This window comes from Convolutriloba macropyga, chromosome 6 (genome assembly GCF_964194025.1).
Source record: "Convolutriloba macropyga chromosome 6, txConMacr16.3, whole genome shotgun sequence".
Classification (NCBI taxonomy): Eukaryota; Metazoa; Xenacoelomorpha; order Acoela; family Convolutidae; genus Convolutriloba; species Convolutriloba macropyga.
The window spans coordinates 13130359-13151112 of record NC_134473.1 but is presented as its reverse complement, the minus strand read 5'-3'; the positions used below and the strand labels follow the sequence as shown (position 1 = coordinate 13151112).

General features: G+C 35.2%; 1 protein-coding gene across 1 annotated transcript in view; it reads right to left on the bottom strand.

The window, feature by feature from the left end:
* LOC142341487 (nipped-B-like protein scc-2) overlaps positions 1 to 20754 on the bottom strand; it is a 95046-nt gene that overhangs the window by 24215 nt on the left and 50077 nt on the right. Inside the window, exons 12-15 of the mRNA XM_075392455.1 lie at positions 19449 to 19736; positions 18384 to 19304; positions 17614 to 18007; positions 11425 to 11630 (exon numbers count right to left, since the gene is read on the bottom strand). Coding sequence (XP_075248570.1) covers positions 11425 to 11630; positions 17614 to 18007; positions 18384 to 19304; positions 19449 to 19736 — 1809 coding nt within the window. The remainder of the gene's footprint in view (positions 1 to 11424; positions 11631 to 17613; positions 18008 to 18383; positions 19305 to 19448; positions 19737 to 20754) is intronic.

Genomic DNA, 20754 nt, shown 5'->3' with positions numbered 1-20754 from the left:
CATATACGGAAACCTATGATGATAAGAAAAACAACGAACTAACTTCAGAAGAATTGCTCTCAAACGACCGACGAGCCTTTGCGTTGCCTTAGTTAGTTTCCAGCTTGGAGTTCGCAGGGGTTAGGGATGGAATGAGGGGACTGGACGCCTAATCTCATCCTTCACATGATTTTTTTTCAGCAGCATTGGTGAATTGTACTCTTGAGTCTTGATGAGCTTCACCACTTTATCCCTTTTTGAAGATGAAAACTTGAAAGCGTCAGACGACAAATGAATCAAGCGAAAAACAGCAAAAAGACCACAAGAATAATATAATTGCAACAAACTTGGTTGGAGAGCAATTAGTGACGCTCATCTATTCAAATTTTTTGAAAGCTTTGATAATAACAAATGTGTCTAGAGGATAAATTTGCAAATGCCGAAACTTTAACCACTGTAAAAGCTAGAACACGAACATATCCGCCAGGTTGCCAGGATAGTTGCGAAAGAATAGACTTGGGTGCCGTATAATAGATTGAAACAGATACAGATCTAAATTGAAAAATCGACGCAGCTCAAAAAGCTAGGCACAAATGAGTTCTTTTGACCTTAAACTAATTCAAACTAAACTTAAGTTTTAAAGTGCAAGTCATTTTATTGAGTTAGGTAAGTCACGTATGATCAAAATCACGCAAATGAACTTAAAACCTTTGCTAGAGAGAGATTGACAAATGACGTCACGCGCGCAAATGCCGTTAGTGAGACGAAGAAGTCATTCAGAAAATCTGACTTCTCATCTTTGCTGTGTGAACAAATGTAAAACGAAAAAGAGCGTCAGACGACGAAACAAAAAACATAGCCGGAAGTATTCCCGAAGCGACTCAAAGCGTCCTAACTTCACGAAACAAGCGTAATTTTAGCTGAAGCCATTAACTTTATTATTAAACCACTAACTCATTACCTACCCAGGTCTGATCTGAAAATTGATGAAAAATAAACAACACTCACCAAGAGAAAAATGCAGGAAAATTTTATATTATTGGTAACAGGTTTGGTAAAAGGTTTGGTAAAAGGTAACAGGTTTGGTAACAGGTTATTGGTAAAAGGTTTGGTAACGTTAAAAAAGTCCGAAATAATTAGGATGGTAAAAAAACTGATAGGCTGAAAGCTTAAAAGTATTTTGACCATCCGAAATAAAAGTTTTTTGACCATCAGTATTTTGACCATCCGAAATAATTAGGATGATCAAAATACTGATAGGCTGAAAGCTTAAGAGGCTATCAATTGCCCTAAAATAATTCATGGTTCTAATCTCAAAAAGATCGGGAAAGCAAACGGCAGAAAATTATTTTGAGAAACTAAGTTGAATTTTTCAAAAAAGAATGATCAAATTTGAGAATCAGAAAACCACTATAATTAGATTTGTAATCACTGCAATTAGGACAAAAACAACACATTTCTTCCTAATTATATATATGCTAGACAATATGATGTCATACTAATTCAAAAATTAAATTGATCATAGAAAAGACATAAGCAAGAGAATAATATTCAAGGGCAAAAAATCAAATACAAACAATACCAAGGCCGGAAAAAATTGGCAATAAAAAATAATAAATGGAAGTTTTGGAAAAAGCTTTCTAGCAAACTCTCAGTACTGCCTTATGTTGAATGAAATCAATTGCAAACCAAAGAAAAGACGAAAATCTAAGAAAAAGCAAATCATTCAATTCAACAACTGAAAAAAAAATCAGTATAACGAATATGAATGTAGGTGCCAGGACAAAGCTAGAATGATACAAACTAGAATATGAAGAATATGGACACAAGGTAAGGAACATCGTAAAAAAGACTAATCCTTTATTTTTGAAAGTTGAAAATCAAACTTAAAAAAATCAAAACGAATAAATTTCATTGTTCAGCATTCGAGAAACAGAAAAGACCATTAGTCATCCCAGACAAATATCCATCCTCCTGAAAAAAAGAGAAAAAGCAGAACCCAAACATACAAAACATTGAAACATTTTGCAGAAAATGGTCAAACAATTTTTAGGACTGCTTTTATGAGAAAGAGTTTAACTGTTTTTCAAAAACTGAACGCCAAAAAATGATAAAAATTAAAAAAAAATTAAAACCAAAATACAAAAAAAAAACTGACAAAACTTGTAAAAAACTACCAAAATCGGATTAGCATATGTACAATTTTATAAAAACAAAATTACATCGAGGTAGAAAGAGGCGTTGAGTATACGAATTGTGAAAGGGAAGTTGTCATAATAATTGATATTTGACAAAAAAGACGGCCGAAAGATACAAAAATTAATACAAAAAAGCCAAAAATCAACTTAAAAAAATCATGAAATAGGCACCAATTTTGAACTAGAAACGCTTTTTCCGGCTCTGCAAAACACTGAGGTATCAATTTTCGAGGTTTACATTTCAATCTGGCATGGAATAAAAATTATTTCTACAAAAAACCAAATTACAAGCAAAAACTGCCACTTAGACGAAAAAACGGCTAAAAACGGGATAAAAGATCAACAGCCGCTTTTCTGACATTACTGGAACTATCCACAAACATACTGTTCACAGCATGCTGCAACTCAACCTGAAACAGTCAAGTATGGTATATCCGACCAAATAAGACAAGGGCACAGCAATTTTTGAATAGTTATAATTTCATTAACGCTTGAAAACGGTTAACACAAAAAGAAATTAATCCAATTTCCAAACATAATGTAGCCAGTAATTAGGCTAACTGACACCGATATTGAAGATTTTTGGGCTGCTAGATTGTAACTGAATGTTAATTGTCAACTAAATTGAAATCACAGAACAGTAATTTGAGCTGTTACAACGAAATCAAATTCTTGATCAGTTACACCAAAGTTCGATATAGACGAAGGACAGACTTACTAATACAAACATAGCAGGCAGATTGCCGGAATAGCTGCGAAAGAATAGACTTGCGTGCCGTATGATAGAGATAGAAACAGAGCGTGCCGTATGATAGAGATAGAAACAGAGCGTGCCGTATGATAGAGATAGAAACAGATACAGATATAAGTTGAAAAAGTTATCGACGCCGCTCAAAAAACTATGTAAAAAATTAAACGATAAATTAATAAAGTTGTTAAAAACCATTGCGCAGAATTCTTTTCATAAGGGCCCCTTATTACACATCTGAGTTACTTTGACCTTAAACTAATTCAAAATAAACTTAAATTTTAAAGTGCAAAAGCCATTTTATTGAGTGAGGTAATTCAAAATCTAATCACGCAAAAAACTTTTGCTAGAGAGAGTGAGAAATGACGTCATGCGCTCAAAAGCAGTTAACAGAAGAAGTCATTCAGAAAATTTGACTTTTCAGCTTTGAAGTGTGAACAAATGTAAAACGAAAAAAAGCGTCAGACGACGAAACAAAAAAAACAGCAGGACAAGTCCTGACGTACAATTCAAAGAATATTCATTGACTTAACAGAAAACTAGACCTAGAACAAACAATGAATGGATTGGGAAAACCATTTAGAGAAAATCCTATCCAAAAAATTAAAAACAGTAAACATGAAAGTGAAATTGCAGCATGTGAACAAAAAACCACTAGCGAGAAAGCAAGTTTTTGTTCAAACACCGTTTTCTCACTCCAGTTTAAATTTAGAGCGAAAAAATTTCACGCCGCAAAACCAATCGCTTTTTTGCTCCACTTCCTGTTTCGGCGTGACCAAAAAAACCACTCCAATTTGACTTCGAAAATCATGAAAATGTATGAACAGATCTTAAAAAAACATAGCCGGAAGAATTCCGGAAACGACTCGAAGTGGAAATCCATTTAAAAAATTTTATCAGAAAATTGCTTATATTTGTGACATAAAAAACCAAGTTTTATCAGAAAATTGCTTATATTTGTGACATTAAAAAGTAGAAAAATCATTCCATTGCCACTTAAAATTTGTCAGTAGTTATTATCAAATCCCTTTGGAGGTATTCTTTCCCCTGGGTCTGGAAAGAAACTCAGGGCTTAAAAAAATAAAAAAAACGTCAAAAATTTTCAAAAAGATTGAAAAAAAATTGTGCAAAATAGTATAAAGCGAGCGGTTGTTCGTCAGTAGCTAGAAACGGGGGGTGCACCGAGGGCTGATGAGGGTGGGGGCAACAGTGGGGTGCGGAGGGGGGGTAACAGCGAGAGGGGGGCAATAGAGGGGGGTCAACATTGGAGGGGTCTTCAACCCATAAAAACAGCCGTTCACACCAAAAGTATAAATCTCCAGAACAGTTTGAGCTTAAACAGAGCTGAAAGGCTCTAGGAGTACTTAATGCCCGCTGGGTGCTACTTGTTTATCCCGTTTTTGAGGACGAAAAGTCAAAAGTGTCAGACTAACAATCGGTCAAGCGAAAAATTGCATTAAAAAAAGACCGACAGAACTAATATAATTGCTACAAACTTCGTTTGAGAGCAATTAAAAACTATGTCGCACTTTTGATTTGCGTTCTGTAGCAGTTAACTACAGGCAATCAATAAGAGGTTTAAATTCTTAAAAAGAGCAATTTGGATAACAAAAATCAAGATCAGCGTGAAAGTCACACGAAAATTCTATGTTCAATTTAAAACAGATCAAGCGCAATTCAAAAACAATTTAAGTAGCTTGTTTTTATTCAAATTTCATCCACTATCTTCATTTCCCCATAAAACAGATACTTTCAAGTCCCTAATTTTACCTAGTCACGAAAACAGATCTAAAACTCACTTAATGAAAAGACCTATTTATTGAAAAACAGCTTTGTTTTATGAGCATAAGCTCGAAACAAAAAAACACTTGCAAGAACTCAAAGAGACCGGTTAGCTCCTGTTAAAACTTTTAATGTTAACAAATTACTTCCAAATTTGCATCTACATTGAGATGCATGAACTGATGAGCCAAAACATGAATTCGAAAAGTTGACGAATTTGTTTCTTTATAGAACAGGAACATTCGTTCTAAACATTTTTGTAAAAAGCTCGGACATATACGGAAACCTATGATGATAAGAAAAACAACGAACTAACTTCAGAAGAATTGCTCTCAAACGACCGACGAGCCTTTGCGTTGCCTTAGTTAGTTTCCAGCTTGGAGTTCGCAGGGGTTAGGGATGGAATGAGGGGACTGGACGCCTAATCTCATCCTTCACATGATTTTTTTTCAGCAGCATTGGTGAATTGTACTCTTGAGTCTTGATGAGCTTCACCACTTTATCCCTTTTTGAAGATGAAAACTTGAAAGCGTCAGACGACAAATGAATCAAGCGAAAAACAGCAAAAAGACCACAAGAATAATATAATTGCAACAAACTTGGTTGGAGAGCAATTAGTGACGCTCATCTATTCAAATTTTTTGAAAGCTTTGATAATAACAAATGTGTCTAGAGGATAAATTTGCAAATGCCGAAACTTTAACCACTGTAAAAGCTAGAACAGGAACATAGCTGCCAGGTTGCCGGGATAGTTGGGAAAGAATAGACTTGGGTGCCGTATAATAGAGATAGAAACAGATACAGATCTAAATTGAAAAATCGACGCAGCTCAAAAAACTAGGCACAAATGAGTTCTTTTGACCTTAAACTAATTCAAACTAAACTTAAGTTTTAAAGTGCAAAAGTCATTTTATTGAGTTAGGTAAGTCACGTATGATCAAAATCACGCAAATGAACTTAAAACCTTTGCTAGAGAGAGATTGAGAAATGATGTCACGCGCGCAAATGCCCTTAGTGACACGATGAAGTCATTCAGAAAACCTGACTTCTCATCTTTGCTGTGTGAACAAATGTAAAACGAAAAAGAGCGTCAGACGACGAATTAAAAAACATAGCCGAGAGTATTCCGGAAGCGACTCAAAGCGTCCTAACTTCACGAAATAAACGTATTTGTAGCTGAAGCCATTACCTTTGTTATTAAACCATTAACTCATTACCTCCCCAGGTCTGATCTGAAAATTGATGAAAAATAAACAACAGTCACCAAGAGAAACAAAATGCAGGAAAATTTTATATTATTGAAAAGGTTTGGCTACGTTAAAAAAGTCCGAAATAATTAGGATGGTCAAAATACTGATAGGCTGAAAGCTTAAAAGTATTTTGACCATCCGAAATAAAAGTTTTTTGACCATCAGTATTTTGACCATCCGAAATAATTAGGATGATCAAAATACTGATAGGCTGAAAGCTTGAGAGGCTATCAATTGCCCTAAAATAATTCATGGTTCTAATCTCAAAAAGATCGCGAAAGCAAACGGTAGAAAATTATTTTGAGAAACTAAGTTGAATTTTTCAAAAAAGAATGATCAAATTTGAGAATCAGAAAACCACTATAATTAGATTTGTAATCACTGCAATTAGGACAAAAACAACACATTTCTTCCTAATTATATATATGCTAGACAATATGATATCATACTAATTCAAAAATTAAATTGATCATAGAAAAGACATAAGAAAGAGAATAATATTCAAGGGCAAAAAATCAAATACAAACAATACCAAGGCCGCAAAAAATTGGCAATAAAAAATAATAAATGGAAGTTTTGGAAAAAGCTTTCTAGCAAACTCTCAGTACTGCCTTATGTTGAATGAAATCAATTGCAAACCAAAGAAATGACGAAAATCTAAGAAAAAGCAAATCATTCAATTCTTAACAACTGAAAAAAAATCAGTATAACGAATGAATGTAGGTGCCAGGACAACGCTAGAATGATACAAACTAGAATCTGAAGAATATGGACACAAGGTAAGGAACATCGTAAAAAAGACTAATCCTTTATTTTTGAAAGTTGAAAATCAAACTTAAAAAATCAAAACGAATAAATTTCATTGTTCAGCATTCGAGAAACAGAAAAGACCATTAGTCATCCCAGACAAATATCCATCCTCCTGAAAAGAAAAAGAGAAAAAGCAGAACCCAAACATCCCAAACATTGAAACATTTTGCAGAACATGGTCAAACAATTTTTAGGACTGCTTTTATGAGAAAAAGTTTAACTGTTTTTCAAAAACTGAACGCCAAAAAATGATAATTAAAAAATAACTAAAACCAAAATACAACAAAAATGACTTGTAAAAAACTACCAAAATCGGATTAGCATATGTACAATTTTTTAAAAAAATATTACATCGAGGTAGAAAGAGGCGTTGAGTATACGAATTATGAAAAAGAAGTTGCCATATTAATTGATATTTGACAAAAAGACGGCCGAAAGATCCAAAAATTAATACAAAAAAGCCAAAAATTAACTTAAAAAATCATGAAATAGGCACCAATTTTGAACTAGAAACGCATCTTCCGGCTCTGCAAAACACTGAGGTATCAATTTTCGACGTTTACATTTCAATCTAGCATGGAATAAAAATTATTTCTACAAAAAAACAAAATTACAAGCAAAAACTGCCACTTAGACGAAAAAACGGCTAAAAACGGGATAAAAGATCAACAGCCGCTTCTCTGACATTACTGGAACTATCCACAAGCATACTGTTCACAGCATGCTGCAACTCAACCTGAAACAAGCAAATATGGTATATCCGACCAAATAAGACAAGGGCAAAGCAAATTTTGAATAGTTATAATTTCATTAACGCTTGAAAACGGTTAACACAAAAAGAAATTAATCCAATTTCCAAACACAATGTAGCCAGTAATTAGACTAACTAGTAATTAGACTAACTGACACCGATATTGAAGATTTTTGGGCTGTTAGATTGTAACTAAATGTTAATTGTCAACCAAATTGAAATCACAGAACAGTAATTTGAGCTGTTACAACGAAATCAAATTCTTGATCAGTTACACCAAAGTTCGATATAGACGACAGACAGACTTACTAATACAAACATAGCCGGCAGATTGCCGGAATAGCTGCGAAAGAATAGACTTGCGTGCCGTATGATAGAGATAGAAACAGATACAGATATAAGTTGAAAAAGTTATCGACGCCGCTCAAAAAATTATGTAAAAAATTAAACGATAAATTAATAAAGCTGTTAAAAACCATTGCGCAGAAAAGGGCCCCTTATTACACATCTGAGTTCCTTTGACCTTAAACTAATTCAAAATAAACTTAAATTTTAAAGTGCAAAAGCCATTTTATTGAGTGAGGTAATTCAAAATCTAATCACGCAAAAAACTTTTGCTAGAGAGAGTGAGAAATGACGTCATGTGCTCAAAAGCAGTTAACAGAAGAAGTCATTCAGAAAATTTGACTTTTCAGCTTTGAGGTGTGAACAAATGTAAAACGAACAAGTCCTGACGTACAATTCAAAAAATTTTAATTGACTTAACAGAAAAATAGACCTAGAATGGACAATGAATTGATTGGGAAAACCATTTAGAGAAAATCCTATCCAAAAAATTGAAAAACAGTAAAAATGAAAGTGAAATTGCAGCATGTGAACAAAAAACCACTAGCGAGAAAGCAAGTTTTTGTTCAAACACCGTTTTCTCACTCCAGTTTAAATTTAGAGCGAAAAAATTTCACGCCGCAAAACCAATCGCTTTTTCGCTCCACTTCCTGTTTCGGCGTGACCAAAACAACTACTCCAATTTGACTTCGAAAATCCTGAAAATGTATGAACAGATCTTGAAAAAAACAAAGCCGGAAGAATTCCGGAAACGACTCGAAGTGGAAATCCATTTAAACGCCATCCAACTACTCATCAGACAAAACGTGCCTCCACTAAATTATGATTATCTTGAATCAAACCAAAAAAAACCAAAAAAGAAAACCCAAAATCAAATCTGTTGAAATATGAAAAATCTGATGAAATTTTGTTGTAAATTGAGATCCCCAAAATAACTATCTCTGCCAAAATTACTTCATCAAGGCAACTATTACGTACTAAAGCCACTTATGATATTTTTGAAAATACTTGAGGCCAAATTATGAAAAAACAACTTGCACTAAAAACTGGAAAAAAGTTACTAAATTTTTTAATATTACAAAAGCAAAAAAAATCAGAAGAAAAATTGCTTTCAGCCAATAGGGTATCCAGATGGTCGCAAAATGATCGGCAAGTCATAATAGGCTAAGAAACTTGTCTTAAAAACCGAAAAAAAACCGAAAAACTGCGAAAAATTGAGAAAAATAGTCTCCATGTCCGCCATTTTTTGTCATATTTCTCAAAAAAAAATAATTCAAATCCACAAAAGTGTACCCAATTGTTACATAAAACTTGCTCAAGTAGAAGGGGGTCTTTTCAATACCCATTTGAGCCAGTAAAACAGATCAATCGTTAAAAAATGGCTAAAACTAGCCCAAAAATCAGCGAAATTAATGAAAAACCTCCGAATTAGCATTAATTTCGTACGAATTTCCAGAAACCTTCAAACCACTACCAAAACCAGCCTAAAATTGAAACAAAATCACAGCCAAACCTCTTAACCAAAAAAAATAAAAAAATTCAAAAAAAAAACGTTACAACGAAATCAAATTCTTGATGAGTTACACCAAAGTTCGATATAGACGACAGACAGACTTACTAATACAAACATAGCCGGCAGATTGCCGGAATAGCTGCGAAAGAATAGACTTGCGTGCCGTATGATAGAGATAGAAACAGATACAGATATAAGTTGAAAAAGTTATCGACGCCGCTCAAAAAATTATGTAAAAAATTAAACGATAAATTAATAAAGCTGTTAAAAACCATTGCGCAGAAAAGGGCCCCTTATTACACATCTGAGTTCCTTTGACCTTAAACTAATTCAAAATAAACTTAAATTTTAAAGTGCAAAAGCCATTTTATTGAGTGAGGTAATTCAAAATCTAATCACGCAAAAAACTTTTGCTAGAAAGAGTGAGAAATGACGTCATGTGCTCAAAAGCAGTTAACAGAAGTCATTCAGAAAATTTGACTTTTCAGCTTTGAGGTGTGAACAAATGTAAAACGAACAAGTCCTGACGTACAATTCAAAAAATTTTAATTGACTTAACAGAAAAATAGACCTAGAAGGGACAATGAATTGATTGGGAAAACCATTTAGAGAAAATCCTATCCAAAAAATTGAAAAACAGTAAAAATGAAAGTGAAATTGCAGCATGTGAACAAAGAACCACTAGCGAGAAAGCAAGTTTTTGTTCAAACACCGTTTTCTCACTCCAGTTTAAATTTAGAGCGAAAAAATTTCACGCCGCAAAACCAATCGCTTTTTCGCTCCACTTCCTGTTTCGGCGTGACCAAAATAACTGCTCCAATTTGACTTCGAAAATCCTGAAAATGTATGAACAGATCTTGAAAAAAACAAAGCCGGAAGAATTCCGGAAACGACTCGAAGTGGAAATCCATTTAAACGCCATCCAACTACTCATCAGACAAAACGTGCCTCCACTAAATTATGATTATCTTGAATCAAACCAAAAAAAACCAAAAAAGAAAACCCAAAATCAAATCTGTTGAAATATGAAAAATCTGATCAAATTTTGTTGTAAATTGAGATCCCCAAAATAACTATCTCTGCCAAAATTACTTCATCAAGGCAACTATTACGTACTAAAGCCACTTATGATATTTTTGAAAATACTTGAGGCCAAATTATGAAAAAACAACTTGCACTAAAAACTGGAAAAAAGTTACTAAATTTTTTAATATTACAAAAGCAAAAAAAAATCAGAAGAAAAATTGCTTTCAGCCAATAGGGTATCCAGATGGTCGCAAAATGATCGGCAAGTCATAATAGGCTAAGAAACTTGTCTTAAAAACCGAAAAAAACCCGAAAAACTGCGAAAAATTGAGAAAAATAGTCTCCATGTCCGCCATTTTTTGTCATATTTCTCAAAAAAAAATAATTCAAATCCACAAAAGTGTACCCAATTGTTACATTAAACTTGCTCAAGTAGAAGGGGGTCTTTTCAATACCCATTTGAGCCAGTAAAACAGATCAATCGTTAAAATATGGCTAAAACTAGCCCAAAAATCAGCGAAATTAATGAAAAACCTCCGAATTAGCATTAATTTCGTACGAATTTCCAGAAACCTTCAAACCACTACCAAAACCAGCCTAAAATTGAAACAAAATCACAGCCAAACCTCTTAACCAAAAAAAATAAAAAAATTCAAAAAAAACTGCTTTAAAATGCAGCAATTGAACAAAAAATTTTGTTCGCTTACAGAATTTTTTTTCACACATCAATTTCTCGCTCTCTAGAAAACAGCGATATGAACAAAAACCACTCTTTTTGCTCCGCTCTTCACTTTTGTTCTGCGCCAAAATCACTCTTTTACGACTCGAGTCGTAAAAAAGACAGCGCCCCAATACAATTCAAATTCTTTGAATTGTAAAAAAAAATAGGAGCGGTATAATAGCCAGCTCAGAAGATAAGTGCAAACACCCGCGGTTGTCCCCAAAAGCCGGCTCTACTACAACTACTCAAAAACAGCGAAAGAATTATCACAATGACTTTTGTGCCATATTCTACAGCAAACCTTGAGTGCTTGTGCCCTGATATTTGACTGGGTAGCGAAGAAGTTGTTGAAAATGGGAGCAGAATACATCTGAATGATAGATGATGCCATCCCGCTGTTCAAGTCACCCATCTCTTTCAGAGTGTCTGTTGCAGATGTTGTCAGACCACCTCCTCCTGAGCCACCCTCTGTGCTCCCGTCTGTTTCATTTTGCTTCGCTTTCTTGACTGAAATTGACACATTGTTAGGCTTACGCTTTGTTAACAGTATCCAGAGCAATACATAAGTTGGCATGTTCGGAACTGCCCTCCCAATGTACAAATATTTTGTTTTCTGCGTTATTGCGTATTTTTTTTCTGCAAGAAAGAATGATTTGAATAGACTGGTTAGTCGATGGACTAGCCATTTATTTTTTACCGTTAGAAAGTATCGGAGTGGGAGAGAGAGAGAGAGAGAAAGAGAGAGAGGGGGGGGGGGGAAGTGTCACCAGAAAGCTGTTCAATCAGAATGAATCTGATTTAAAATTTGATTTAAAAACCCAAATTGATAGCAAAGCTTTTTAAAGTTTTCTCAAAGTATCAAAAAGTGTTTTGTGCAGTATCAAATTAATTGTTGTGCTGTTGTTGAAGTTCTAAAAATTTTAATTAAGTCAGCCTCAGCTTCTAAACTGAAGGCTATTAAGCTCAACGCTAATGTCAGCTAGCAATCGCTCTAATGATTTTTGCTAATCTGATGCATAATTACTTCAAACTTTATCGGTTTATTCCGTTTCTTTTGATTTGGCTCCCTTAACCTTGACCGTATTAAACACATTGCGCAATTCATTGAGTGAAAGTATTTGAAAGGAATTCAGTTGAAACAGTGAAATAGAACTCAAAAATCAAACGTAAAATTGTGACTTATGTAAAACGGAAAACGTGATCGAAAGGTAAAAAGAATTTTAAAAGAAAAGCTGCTGCTTAATAACCGTTCAGAGGCAAACGGTGGATATTAGAAATACGAGAATTGACCAACAAAAAACACAAATAAAACAAATAGACAAATAACAAAACAGCAAACTTGAGGTTGTGTATTTTAATACAGTTCATAAATTAGCCTAATTGTTGTGATAAACTTATTAAATAGTTTCAGAGATGGCAGATGATACTAATGCCAGCGAACTGCCTAACTTGAGGTTTTTGGGTCAAACGCCCATTTCAAGCAAGCAAGACGCTAAACGTTCTAAACCAGATTCCAGTCCAATAGAAGAAAGCTTTGATGAAGAAAATTTCCTCTCGAAAATTGACAAGATGTTTGAAAGTCGGATCAACATCCTCATTCCTACCTGTATCAGCCAAATGCGAAATGAATTAATCTCTCAAGTAAGAAGTGAAATTCAGGCGGCTATTCCAAGCGCTGTTAAACATGTTGTTGAGCAAATTAAGGAAGAATCAAAGACCGAAATTCTTCGACAAGTTGAGGGCGAATTATACTTCCAAGAAGAACGTTGCAATGCTGCAGCGATGTCTCAAGCTGAAAGTATAGAAAATTACAATAGGAGAGAAAATATAAGAATCATTGGTTTGAAGGAAGACGTCCAACAGGTTGACAATGGGGGTATTATACCTGAAACAGACACTGTTACATTAAAAAGGTTATTGAAGTCGCGTCATCGTTGGGAGTGGCAATTGAAGAGAAGGATATTTCAACTGCTCAGAGACTGCCAGGAGGCAAAGTGGGTGAGCGTACAATAATCGCTCGATTTGCCCGTAGAGTCGTGAAGACTGATATTTTACGAAACAAGTAGAAGTTATCAGCGAATACTAACAACGTAAAAATATTCGAAGATATTTCACCTGCTCGTGCCAAATTTCTTTCCATGATGAAGAGAGATCCTCGTGTGGAGTCAGCGTGGACACGAGAGGGAACAATTCTTTATCTGTGGAAGGAAAATAAATATACAGGGTGCTGGATTTACTGGACGCTGCCAAAAATCTGAATTATGACTTTTCGGAATTTATGAAATGTTTCCGACCATCTCGCAGCAATATTTTTCCCACCTCTTGGCCCATTGACTATACCTAAAAACAAAACTTCAATATCTTGCAGTTCACTTAATGTATTAAATCTAAATGTTCGCTCATTAAAAAAACACCTTGAGGACCTGGAAGCACTTGCGTATAGTCTTGAGTCTCCTCCTGACATACTCTGTTTAACAGAAACCTGGCTTTCCGAAAAAGACGATCCAAAATCGTTTTTAGTTACTGGTTATCAGAATCTTTTATCGAAAGTTCGTGACTCAAAAAGTGGTGGCATTATGATTCAAATTAGAAACAATTGTTCTTTCCAAAAAGTGCTTGATTGCGACATTGAAGAGTCATTGTTCGTTAACGTAGATAAAAAAGGCTACTTATTCCGATTAATGATAATATACAATAAACCAAGGGCAAACAAAATTGAATTCACTGAAATCTTAGACAAAGTTATGGGAAACATTAGCTCACAAAAAATTCCAACAGTAATCTGTGGAGATTTTAATATAAATATCTTGAAGAACAATCTGTTAACCCAAAAATACATAATATCCATACATTCAAATGGCTTCAGCATAACACCTAGTGAACCAACCCGGGTCACAAATAGTTCAGCAACTTGCATCGATCATTTCATCTATCAAAATTTAATTGCAGACTGTGAGATATTAGATAATCAGAGTTTCTCTGATCATTATCCCGTTTTGCTCAGATGGGCTATATAAAATACGGGAGATGAAAGCAAAATAGTAAGAAATACATCTTTTCTACGTTATCCAAGTATTGTGGAAAAATATTTATTCGTTTTGAGTCACGAACTTGAGAAAACTTTTTCCAAATTATCGAACAGTGGTATTTCTCCGTTCACTGCTTTCTATGAAGTTTTCTTGTCGGTTACCGAGCACTATGCTCCATTTAAACAAAATCCGAACAAAAAGAACCTTACGCCTAAATGATTTGACAATAAGCTGAAAAACTTACGTTCCGAACGCAACCGGGCTCATAGTAAATGGAAAAAAGACCCATCTAATTTACCTTTGCTGTATAGGTTCAAAGAAATTCGAGTTCGTTTTGAAAAAAATGTCAAATCAGCGAAGCGGATTTACTATAAAAAAATGTTTGATAATTGTTTAGGAGACTCAAGACAGACGTTCGCTCTTTTAAACGAATTATCAGGAAAAACCCGACAGAAAAATAGCGTTATTAAATTGGCTTCGTGCATATCAGACACCAAGCCTAATCCGTCAACCCTTGAAGTAGCTGAGAAATTCAATGAGTTTTTTGTTAGCATTGGAGAAAACATTAAGCAGAGTATTCCTTCAGAGACAATCGAACTTCCTAGCGATGTAAGCATGTCAATAAGAATGAACCCATTGTCTGAAACAGAAGTGATTGGTATTATTAACTCTCTTCCCAATAAATCGTCATCAGGTGAAGACGAAATAAGTAATATATTGGTTAAGACTGCAGGATCAGTGATTACCAAATACCTTACATCATTGATAAATGTATCTTTTTACGAAGGATTTTTCCCCTCTGAGCTCAAAAAAGCTAAAGTTTTTCCGCTTTTTAAAAACGGATCACGTGTAGAAGAGAATAATTATAGGCCAATTTCTCTTTTGAATGTCTTGAGCAAAATATATGAGCGCTCGATGTTGACGAGAGTATACGAATATATGGAAGGTTTTAATCTTTTTTATTTTAAACAGTTTGGATTCCGTAAAAAACATTCAACTATTGATGCCCTAGCGGAACTCACAGAAAGGATAAGATCAAGTAAATCTGAGACAGTTAGTTTTTTTCTTGATCTGAAAAAGGCTTTCGATACACTAGATCATGAAATTTTACTCAACAAGTTGGAACAGTACGGTATACGTCATAATAGCTGGAAATGGTTTCAGAGCTACCTATGTGGTAGATCACAAAGAGTAACCTTATCTGGAGCATCATCCAATTGGTTAAGTATTACTTGTGGTGTTCCTCAGGGTTCCATTCTTGGACCTTTGTTGTTCCTCATTTATATCAATGATTTACCTAAAGCCTGTAATCATGTTAGTGTGTATCTGTTTGCTGACGATACAAATTTATGTGGTTTAGACTGCTCCAGATCAGATATTCAAACAGACCTTGACAATGTAGCAAGTTGGTTAAATGCAAATAAACTTAAGCTGAATTTAAGTAAAACGTTTCAAATAAGTACAAAAGCAAGTGCTTCCAGTCTCAGGTTTAATATTGCATCTGGTCTTATAAATATCGACCATGAATGTAAGTATCTAGGATTGATAATTGATTCAAAGCTCTCCTACCACGCTCATATAAGTTCCGTAACTGAACGTCTTGGACGTCAATGCGGTGTAATATCCAAATTAAGACACTTTGTTCCGCGTTACCAATTGATTGAATACTATAGAAATGTGGTATGCCCAATTATCCAATATGGTGTTCTTGTTTACGGGTGTTGTAGCTTCTCATCCCTTTCTCCGATTCATCAATTGCAAAAGAGAATAATCAAAGTAATATACTTCAGAAAACGCCATGATGATAGTGAAGACTTGTTCACGGCTAACAAGATACTGTGTTCGAATTGCATATCTATGAATTACTAAAATTCGTTTTGAAGTCATTAAATCATATGCATTCCGAGGATTATCTTAATACTATTTTTCAGTTCGAAAGTTGCACTCATTCAACTAGACGCGCTGATTTTATGCTGCTGAAAGTTCCATTATGCAAAACTAAAACAAAGCGAAACTCGATTTGTCACCGAGCTTCCAAATTGTTTAATATGTTGAAAATACAATTTCTCATACCTGACTATGTAGGAAATGCAACCATTAAGCAAGTCTCTGATATCTATCATAACTTGAAGGACTCATATATACAAGGCAATTATGATCTCGTTCGAAATGTGTTTTTTGGATAATTTGTTACATCCCTGCAACTCCTGGTAATTCTTTGAAAATAATTGAAAAGTATACGCAAAAATTTGTGCGGTGCCTTCGTAGAAGGCACCGCGATTCGATTTCTGCTGTCAAAAATCACTTTTTTCAATTTCTAAAGACAGTTTTTGTCACTTTTTCCTCCTTCATAGGATCATTTGACAAAAAACAACAATTTTTTTACTTTACAACGTTGCTCTCTGCTGTAAACAAGTTTCAATTCGATGTAGTTTAAGTACTTATCTCCGGGCTCTGGTGGAGCAATAAGTTCGAGCAGTTAAAAGGTTGCTAAAAAAAGAAATCATTTACAAAATGGCAAGAATATTAAATAAGAAAAAAAATTGAGTTTATCCACTCTGACGTTTATATTACAGGGCACGCTGGAAAGTAGGTCTAAGAACCTCGTTGCGCGTCCTTTCCCAGCCTAAAATAATCTAGTTTAAATGTTAATTTGATTGTTGGATATATTAAATGCATTTATTTTTCGATGTTTGATTGTGATTTATGTCGTGATTTGATTATCCTTCTTTGTACATTTGATTGATAGGCCGGGATAAATTAACACTCTCACTCTCTCTCTCTCTCTCTCTCTCTCTCTCTCTCTCTCTTTCTCTCTCTCTCTCTCACCAAAGAGAAAAAACAATCACTGAATATGGGTACCAAAATTATTCAAATAGAAGCTAATACTTTACTTACGATATATAAAAACAAACCGCTTTTATAAAAAAAATCTTATATCTGCTTTTGCTTTATCAACAGTCTGAATTGTTGAAAAAGAGCAATTCATGTCACGCAAAAATAAAATCTCCAGAGTGAAAAAGTCACGAGAAGTGAAATTGAAGGCATGTTTTAGAACAAAAGTAAAAAACCGGTCAAGCAAAAATTTTGCTTTGGAAGGACACAACGAATAAATTATAAATAGAAAACATAAAAATGTTGCTTTTCCCTCTTTCAAAATTTCTTTATTTTTCCTGTCACTTAAAGTGGCCTTCAAATTTCATCCGGCCCATCGGCCTTCACTTCATTTCCAGTTTAAATAAACGGAGCTATTATTGTAGTCTTGATTTACTAAATTCGATCTTTTTAAATATTCCGTTTAATTGTCATGCTTATGGATTTAAATTTCATGTTGACTAGTATAAAATTTATATAAGTTCAAAGAAGTTGCCTGACTATCACCCCCACCCCCCTCCCGCCCCCACCCGATAAACCTGCTACCGTTTAGGAAGGGCTTTCTTTTAAAAACGTTGTTAACTAACACTCTTCATCCGCCTCCTGGAGACGTTCATCTTCAGCTACTAAGTACTGCTCCATGTTATGCAACACCTGTTCCCTCAACTCTACATTTGCCGAGCTGCTGCTTCCGACAGGAGCACCACCTGTCTGTAACATCTCAAAGTAAAGACTTTTCACTTTCTCCCATAAGAGCAGCTCGGGATGCGCGCTGCATATGAATCCCAATCCCGTTAATGCCTTGCCGACTACATCCGTGTTGCGACATTTTGCGTAATACAGCATGTGATCGGCAACCAACTCCGAGAATTTCATCTTCTGAGTTGTTCCAGAGTTTTGCTGCTGTTGCACTGGATTCGTAGGCGTCATGGTGAGACTATGTTGAGCTGTTGGGTTCAGTCGTTCCTCTGTACTAGAATTCTGAAATTGTTCAAAACGATAACCCAAATCGCAAAACCCGCCTATCGTCAACACACTGTTGTAATTCAATGAATTATAACAGTGAGCCTCTTATTTACTGAATTCACCAGATAAACGACCGGAGTTCACTTTTAACCATTTTCAGCGTCTCAACTTCAGTGTTACTCAAAATTATTTAGTTGGAGTTTAAGTTTCTGAGTACAATTCCGAGTACCATCTAACAGAACTTCATCGTGAAATAAGATCAGTACTTGGATGGGAGGAGCTGATCACATCACAATTTGTTCAAGATAACCAGACACTGCTTTGAGAATCTCAATGAACACTAAGTGCGACTGAATATTGTCATTTTGAAGTACTGGAGAAACTAACTCACCGTACAGTTGGACATTCCAGAGGGAGACCTGAGTTGTTGATATAAAGGCGTGGATAAACCCACTTTCGAGTATTCGAACGGGTCATATTTCTGCGCTAACAATCCTAACGCATAGAGTGCCCTACTTAGGGATCCTTTTGCTTTCCCAATGTAATCATTCTCGCCTGAAGTTGCTACACTTGCACCTGTCCCATGCTTGGACGTTAACTCTTGACAGGCTCTGACCGATGCTAGAGTAGTGAAGAACTTGTCAATGCAGTCGTTTAAAGTCTCATAATTTTTGGTGACTTTCATAACTACTGTGGTCAAGCAGCTAACGCATTTACTTAGTGCATTTTGCCCTCCATTCATGATAACTTTCATCAATTCCTCTTGCAAACTAGTGAGAAGAGTTTCACTGGGGTTCGAAATCAAAGGAACAGATATTTCGAATATTGCTGCAGTGTAAAAGAGTATCATCGAGTCAAACTCATTTGAAACTTTGGTCGCGAGGTAAGGCTGCAATTCGTTCGCATGAGGTACCAGCAACATAGGCTTAATCTTCGCTATGTGGAACATGACAGAAAGGCATGACATCAATTTGGCACTATGAATGCGTCCTCTATACGCCTCCCGAGCATCGCCGGATCCTGAGGTGGTCGCGTCTTGCGATTCCTCAAGGTTGATCATGTATTCCATGATTCCATCAACTATCTCTGCTAACGCCCTCATGGCCGCGGAGGTTGAACTGTCATCTTTAACCAGAATAGAGAGAAGTGTTTGGAACCCTTCAAAACCTGTATCTGTGGCTTGTCTAAGGGTCTCCACTATCTGGTTTATTTTGAGCTGCACTGCTTTGTTGCCAGCAGTGCTGTTGTTTTGATGATGCGGCTGGTGGGAAGTGACCGGCGTGAACCAAAGCTTTTCAAACACTTCCAACACCTAAAATGTAAATGACTAAAATAGAGGGCACCCTTCTGAAATGACTTAACCGAGATTCCTATTTTTTTACATTAAATACTATAAAAACCGTTCGATACTATTCTGTTACTAAATGTAGTCTAATACCCATTAAAGTGTCCATACCAGCTTTCGAATTGACTCTTCGTCATTGATACGTCTAATGAGTTTGCAGCAAATCTCTGTATTCTTCGGAAAATCAGGCTTCTCAATACAAATGTCCCTCAGAATTCGCACGACCCTTTTCCTCACAGAGATTCCAGTGTCCAGAATTCTGTTGGCTATCATTCCATAATATTTTTCTGGGAGATCGTCTTGCAAGAGGACGAATCGGGATAAAAGATCAACAGCCGCTTCTCTGACATTACTGGAACTATCCACAAACATACTGTTTACAGCATGCTGCAACTCAACCTGAAACAGTCAAGTATGATATCCGCCAACTATGACAAGATCACAGCAATTTTTGAATAGTTATAATTTCATTAATGTTTGAAAATTAACACAGGAAAACTAACTGACAAAAATTGAAATAGCACCTGATATAAGTTACTTTTAGTTGCGACTCCGTAACTGACACCGATATTGAAGATTTTTGGTCTGTTAGATTGTAACTAAATGGTTATTGGTAACTAAATTGAAATCACAGAACAGTAATTTGAGCTGTTACAACGAAATCAAATTCTTGATCAGTTACACAAAGTTCGCTATAGACGATAGACAAACTTACTAATACAACAAAAAAAATATTAAAAAAGCCTGCAGGACTAATATCATTGCTCAGAGCTTCGTTTGAGAGCAATTAACAAAACATTTTGGCAAAATTAAAAATTTTAGAATACTTTGTATTTTGAGTCAAGCCAGAAAAACCTACAACTCAAACCTTCCAATTATTTTCGTCAATATACACTGTAGTGGGCTATCAATAAATTTTGCGGAAAGTTATGACAGGATCAATCGAAATTGCTTGAGCAAACATATTTTATAACGGACACACAGATTCACCTCTTGCAATGCTTTCACCATACAGTTTTCCCCTAAAGTGATTATAAGTGCGGTTTTCTACGGTTTCATTCTTCAAACTAATGCAGCAGCTCAGCTCATTGCTTATAATAGGTTACTTTCCAAACGCAGATACAAAATTGTCAACTACTTAATTTTTGGTCACACGAGGTAAGCCACGTGTGACCAAAAATTAAAACACGCGAAAGACCAAAATCATCACTTTAATTTGACTTTTAAAAAATGTGTGAACAGATCTTTAAAAAGCATAGCCCAAAAGAATTCCCGAAACGAATTGAAGTAGGCAATTGACCATCCTTACTGACATAATGACCATCCTATTAAACCAACAAATGTTTTGAAAAATAATAGAAAAAAATAACAGGCAAACTAACTGACAAAAACTGAAATAGCACCTGATATAAGTTAC